The 7113-nt window shown below is 42.5% G+C and overlaps 1 protein-coding gene across 1 annotated transcript; it reads left to right on the top strand.

The window, feature by feature from the left end:
- The first annotated feature begins 241 nt into the window (after positions 1-241).
- Positions 242-2841, top strand: LOC137792254 (DNA damage-inducible transcript 4-like protein). Its single transcript, XM_068587850.1, has 3 exons — positions 242-374; positions 588-751; positions 1394-2841. Exons 2-3 carry the CDS (start codon positions 661-663, stop codon positions 1882-1884), a joined length of 582 nt encoding a protein of 193 aa, XP_068443951.1. The 5' UTR covers positions 242-374; positions 588-660; the 3' UTR covers positions 1885-2841.
- Positions 2842-7113: the final 4272 nt, after the last annotated feature.

A 7113-nucleotide genomic window follows, 5' to 3' on the forward strand; every position in this document is an offset into this window, starting at 1 on the left:
CGTTGTATATCCTTCCAAACAGGTGGATGATGAACCCCTGTTTGGAAATCAAAAAGCAGGCTTGAGGCAGATTTCAAAGCAAACACAAAAACTTCACCGATAATGAACTTTATATAGCAACACAGACGTTATATATTTCAAGGACTCTTTCGCAGCCAATCAGAGAAGAGCTGCGTTTTTCACGTCGAGAGCCGCGCTCTGATTGGTCAAACCCCTCTGGTCAGCTGAGTTGAGGAAGATATAAATACTCCTCATAACTTTTCGGTCAGCTGCAGTGTATGTGTGTCTGTGTGTCTGTGTCAGTGTGTGAGAAGAACGGCGTATGAATTTGTTGGCGAGAAACTAAATTATTTTTGCACTAAATAATATTTAAGGTAAGTCATTTAGTATTCTTGACAAAAGGCTGCTAGCTTAAAATGAACAGCTACAGTAGTTATCGTTGTTTCGTGTGGGGGGCGGGGTTACGTTGTCGTCTTAACGTTACCCTGTTTTAACGGTTTAAAGTGGTCACATGACGATAGCCACCTGTCTCTTAACGAACATAAAACTACCTGTTTCTGACGCTGCTGCTCCACGTCGCTTTGCAGGCTGCTTTGATACAAAACCACAACACCATCCCAAAGACAAGAGCCCGCTCCAGGAGACGTCAAGACTGTCAGCATGGTCGCCACGAGCACGTTAAAGACCAAAAGCAGCGAATGCATATCAGATTTGGTTGACCGAAGATATGACCAGGCTTGCATTGAGAAAGGTAGGCGCTCTAGCTTTGTGTGTGTGTGTGTGTGTGTGTGTGTGTGTGTGTGTGTGTGTGTGTGTGTGTGTGTGTGTGTGTGTGTGTTGTGTGTTGTGTGTTGTGTGTTGTGTGTGACTGTATAGTGTGTGACTGTATAGATAACCTGCTAGTTGCTGGATGCTTCCAGTTGGGCACTTGTTTATCCCAGTGTGGTGCATGGCTGCAGCAGGGAGGGGAGGGATGCAGGGAGAGGAGAGTCAACAGAGGATGAAGTCATCCCTTCAGCCCATCTTCACAACAGCAACCTGTGTATAGCAGCCAGTCTGCACGCCTTCCTCTGTCAAAGCTGAATTATTGTATTGCAAAACTCAATTGTGATTGGTTTGAGTCATAGCTGCAGTTTTCAGATGATTTAGTTGTCAGTCTGTCTTTTCTTTTTCTTTTCCTGAGTTTACTCATAATCTACTCACTGTAACCAGAGGGGATTTAAAAGCGGATCAAATCCCTTCATCCCCATCACTTATTCATTTATAGGGTAGGAGTGGTCAGACTTGATTAAAAGACATGTGCTTCATGCATGTTGGCGGGATCTTATAGTTTGTTTAAATAATACATTAGGCATAGGTCACCTAATTGTTACGCTTGCATTGTTTTCCTCAGAACTGGATTTCTGGGACCACTGCTTGGCTGAACCCCAGAGGACCGCGGATGTCACTGAAGACCGGAGCTGTGAACAGCTGGCCAAGATGTTTGAAAACTGCCTGTCCCGAGCCAAGAAGACGACACTCCACTGCTCCTCCGTGCTGGTACCAGAGATGCTCACGCGGAGAATAGCTCGCGAGGTCCTGCGGCTGGCGTCGTGCGAGCCCTGCGGCCTGCGCGGCTGCGTCCTCTACGTCGACCTGGAGCTGGACAAGGGCTGCAAGCGGCTGGAGCGTATCGTGTACGATGCCTCCGTGGTGCCCACCTTCGAGCTGACTCTTGTGTTCAAGCAGGACGGCACCGCCTGGCCCAGCCTACGGGACTTCCTATTCATGGGAACCTGCTTTGCCCCGACTTTTCGGCACACACTTAAACTTAGTCCAGGTTTCCGGCTGGTCAAGAAGAAGCTGTACTCCTCCTCGGCTGGTACCGTGGTAGAAGAGTGCTGAACTATAGGAGGGATTGGAGCGGGGGATCAGGTTTCCTGTGGGTAAACGCATCTCTGCCCAAATGTAAATGACACTCTGGTGGTGTCATATTTTCTACAGTGTTTTTTTTGTACAATAAAATGTGTCAGCTTAACTACAAGTAGCCAGTCGGTTCAATTTGGAACTTGGCCCGTAAAGTTATACACTTGTATGCATACTGCCTGATAGTTCTGGGTCTGGCTTCTGGTGTTTTTCTAAATCCTTTTCTCTTTTTTTAAAATTGGCACAATTGTAATATTCTGGATGGTTATTGTGTCTTCTAACCAGAGCGTTTGTTGCTCAAACCCAATTTTAAATTGTACATTTTGTAGATGAATGTAAAACATGTTCACTGTGGGTACACTTTAGTTCAAGACACTAGCGACTTTGTTGACTCATCTGTGTGTTTCCAGATGCGTCAAATGTGTTCGGTAGCAGTAAACACGCCTGGGCTTGAAGAGGAGACTGAAATCTAGTCTTTTTTTTTTTTCATATGTAGCTTGTTGTGTAATGCTGTGTTTGGGGGCTGCGACTGATTTTAAGACGGACTGTCTTGTTAAGATGCTGCTGTCATGGCGTATGCTCCTCTCACTAAGGGGACTGTGGATGCCTTAAATGTCAGAAATGTACATTTTCTTTTCACTCTGAGCTCTGTGTATGAATGTAAACTGTTTTACTGCAATTTTTATACCTCGCTCCATCAGACTTGCTTTGACTGGCGAGCCTTTCTAGACTATTAAAAAGATGGTTCACACAAATGTAAACACTTTCTTGTTATGGAATTTGTTGACTTGGACAGGCAAAGACATTACCGGAGCTTATACTTTAAGGTTTATGGTGAATTTCTTTTTTTTTTAAATGTCATTTGAACTTTGTGTTGAAGGAAACGTCAGTCTTGGTCATTAGACAATAAAAAAAACAACATTGGCCTTTATTCTACATCTGAAGACTTGAGTACAATTTGTTTGTTCACATTACTGTGTATTCCAGAGCCATGACCAAGCCTGCAAGCTGGGCGTGGGCATGCAGCAGTGGTACAATGCAGGCTTTCTCAACCGGACAACAAGATCTCTAGAAGAATGTGACGCGTTTGTCATGCGTCCTGCTGGCTCGTATGACAAAAGAATTTTCAGCTTGACCTCATGGAAGCCACCAGCAGTCACTGTAGAACAACTCCATACACAGTATAATGTTTGTTTGTCTAACTAATTCACAGAAACTAACCCACTTTGCCATCACTCTAACATTTTCAGCAATAGTCTGCTTCAATTTCTGCTCTCGGCACTTTTTTAATTAAACAAAATATATATGTACATACACACACACACACAGCCACTGCTGTAGCTGTTTACATACGCACTTAATCTGCTTGTGTGAACCTGCAGCGTTTGTGTGGCATTTCTCTCGCTGTCTTCAATGGAGGCGTCTCCTTCGTGATTTTTGCGCGAGCCTCCATTTGTCAACTGTACAAATCATCTTCTGATGAACTGACGATTGTGGCACTTGTGTGGCACATTTGTAGTCATGACATTTGTGCTTGTAAGGCATGATTTGGGGCTACAGTAATTACATGGTGGTGCACTGCACGTCGGTTGCGTGAAGGTTTTGACCAGCTGCACGGTCACGTCGCTCATGCACAAACAATCGCACTGGGGGCCCCACGGTCGCAGTAGTTTAATGGCAGAAGCACATGATCTTGTGCAAGATGCATCACTGTCATTGTGGAGGGACAAAGCGCCAGTGATCATTTACTCAGTGTCACATGTACCCGACCTCCATTGACCCCTTTCTCCTGCTGTGCAAATGTGGGTCAGCAATACAAGCTGACATTGGGGGCCCATAGTATGAGTTTTTGGTCTGTGACGAAGCAATGGTAACTATGCTATATGGCTGAATATCAAAAACTAAGTTGTGCTGAATGTGTAACCACTATACTGTATATATATATATATATATATATATATATATATATATATATATATATATATATATATATATATATATTAAAATGTGTCAGACCATACCTTCAAAAGCACTTTGAATGTGTCACCTGTTATGTATCTATAGACCACATACTGTATACCTGCAGCCGGATTAGAAACGTAGTTGTAGATTCATTAACACCCACGCTAGGCAGTCAGCTTCTTAGTTTGATTAGCCTACTGAGCCATATGAGGATCTTTATTAATAAGGCCATTTTCATCAAATGTGACATTTACAGTATATAACATTCTGGGCTTATGCTCTGTGTACAAAGACTGGCAGCAAATGCACCGAGAGACACACACCAACATGAGTAATCTACCCTCTTAACCCCCCCCCCGCTTTCCCCCCTCCACACACACACACACACACACGCACGCACACACTCCTGCCATGGAAAACTACTCAAGGCCATTGCAAGTTGCTGCAACCAAAAGAATCTGAGCCTTTGACCCGGCTGGGCAAGCTCATTCACTGAAGCGCACAAATCCATGTGTGGTACTTGAGATTCTCGGTGTCGACATGATTCATCACAAGTCGCACAGTGTATGTTTCAGTTTTTGTGAAACGGGTTCAAGCCTGCCACAGCTGCGAGAGCCAATCGCACTGACCCGAGTGGTCGTACCTGCCCACTGCCATACCCGGTCCATCCTGGAGCTGCGACAACCCATACAGACGTTTACCAGCTTTGAGTCCTTCTCCATCCCCAGAGGGTTGTCCAAGTCACTGGATAGGCCTGTTTGTTCCCTCCACCATCTGGGCGCGATCCTATGTTTCCTTGTGACCCACCAGTGTGATCCAAGCATGTGTATCCGTCTTCTTAATGTTTGTATACAATACTTTTTGGCTTTGCATTATCACATTTTCTTTTTGTTAATTCACAGGATAATCCCAGCCAGTCTCATTAGACCTGACTGTTTTTGCATATGGACCTTTTCAAATATATGTTGACTATAAATATCTCGTATAGTATAGAAATAGATTGTTTACTCATTTACTTTTTCTGTTTTGCATCACACTGTAGATAAATGTTCAGGTCTCACCAGAAAAAAAAGGAGGCCGGCATTTTTATATAGTTAGAATCAAAATAAAATGTAATTTTCCTGTCAGGTATAACACTATTTTTCAGCCACACGCATTCCAGTGAACGCTGAACTCCCAAAAGGTGGCGCTGGCAAACATGACCTTGCTCTTTGCTCTTTACTGACGTTATGTCCCATGATTTCTTGGAATTGAAATTCAAATCTTTCTGATTCTAACACTGCTGCAGTTTGAGCTGGCACCGAGCAATGTTGGTGAGTGGAAGAATTTCAAATCCACTTTGCATTGCCAACAGCAAAGCGTGGTAGTAAACACCTTAGCAGGGCATTCTGATACAGTTGGAGTTGTTAAGTTGGCATCAAGTCTTACAATATATTTAACAGGAACACAGGAAAAAGTAAAGTTCAGATATGTTTTTGGTCATTTTGTAAATGTTACCATTCTTACACACTAAAGTAAGATTGTGAACATAGTAAATACACTTACTGGATAGCATGTAATAATAATAATAATAATAATAGCGTAGCATTGCATGTTAGCATGCTGACATTATCATGGTGCCTAAGGCAGCTAGCATGATGCAATTCCATGAGCCTTGATCCATGCCATTGGGTTATTTAACAAATGTCTGACAGAAAATGTTCATACTCTCTGAGGAAAGCACAATACTGCAACCTGCCATTAATAACTGAAGGAAGTATAAAAAAGTTGCGAATTTGAGAAGAGTACAGTTCTTGTGTGGACTTGGTTCTTTGGCATTTATACTGTGATGGTGTTAAATTGGACGAGTACATTTTTGCAACTTACATGTGTCTCATGGAACACACAGAGGTCTCTTGCAGTCATTCAGTGTGGTTGCCCCGTCGCCTCCTGCCCGTCACAGTAATTTCAGCTTTTCATGCTTTATGAACTGTTGATCAATGTGATATTTGAAAGAAGTCTGACACCCCATCATCTACATCCAGCATGCAAGTGTTTGCGAGCACATGATTCAGAATGGATTGCTGCAAGTGGTCATAGATACGTTGAGGTCCCGAGTATAACACCGTGCAAAAGGACAGGCAGTGCCTTCCAGAAAATCTGGTGTCTCATTTTGTTTTTTATTTCAGGGGCTCAGAGATGTTTTGGTTTTACATGTGATGTTGAGCACCTGGATTAATCATCATCCAGCCGTTTCCCTGGGGATAAAAAAGTTTTAAACATCAGCATTTCTGATAATAACTTGAGGAAGACACCTTATTTTGAATAACTAAGTAGAAAAGGGATGAAATTCTAAAATAAACCATGACGACAGAAATGAAACAGAATAGCCGGAACAGACACATGGTGCACATATTTAACAGCAGTGTATTCCTGAAAGAAATGAGGATATTTTGAGTTGTTGCTATGCTATTCGCAGCAGTGAGCATGGAGTGTTATTTAAGTGTCACAACAGTTTTTATCTGGCTTATGGTGTGACCTTTGAAGGACACTGTCTCTGGAAGGGTTGGAGCTGATAACTCCCCCATCGCTAATACTCTGCTGGCTTTAAATGTGGATCGCTCTTTGGCATCTTACATGTGGGCGTTGTCTCATTTTTGACCTTTTATGGGAGGCTGCTGGAAGTAAGTTGCTGCCTTGGTGGAATCACCTTCATGTGAATGGCCCATTGTATTGATGAAAAGGCTCCAATGGGATCGATAGGAAATCTTAATCATGACATGCAGAGATTTTATGCATGGGATTCTGTATGATGAGCGCCGATGAAGAAAACAAGAAGCATTCCACTAATTCAGTGCTAATGAGTCTTTGTTAACACCTTATTGAGTTATTAATTTTTAAATGGAGCATCTTATCTTCCTCAAATAGACCTCATTGAGAAAGCTCTGCGGAGTCCGAAATAGCTTATATCATGCCATTCAATACAAAGTGTAACTAGTCTAGTAAATATGTGTCAAGACGAAACCCACAGGAAAACATCAAATGAGCCGCCAGTTTGACCCTTTATGTTAATGTGCATCTCTGGTGTCAATCTTTCAGCTGGGTTGCAGAAGCACATGCAGTAACATAGGAAGTGGTTTTGGTTGACTAACTGCAGGTTTATTTTTTTTACTCATTGTTTTTCCACTACAATTTTAAATAACAGTCTTTCACAAACAGTCTTCTTTTCTACTTCAATAACATAATTATAAATGCAAATCTAATAAA

This window comes from Clinocottus analis, unplaced genomic scaffold (genome assembly GCF_023055335.1).
Source record: "Clinocottus analis isolate CAN_PGR_092001 unplaced genomic scaffold, fCliAna1.0.p SCAF_21, whole genome shotgun sequence".
Classification (NCBI taxonomy): Eukaryota; Metazoa; Chordata; class Actinopteri; order Perciformes; family Cottidae; genus Clinocottus; species Clinocottus analis.

Bases quoted from the DNA above. Each gene is read 5' to 3' on its own strand.
- LOC137792254 (XM_068587850.1), top strand. From the start codon at position 661: ATGGTCGCCACGAGCACGTTAAAGACCAAAAGCAGCGAATGCATATCA. The intron at 752-1,393 runs GTAGGCGCTCTA...TGTTTTCCTCAG, and splicing joins CCAGGCTTGCATTGAGAAAG to AACTGGATTTCTGGGACCAC.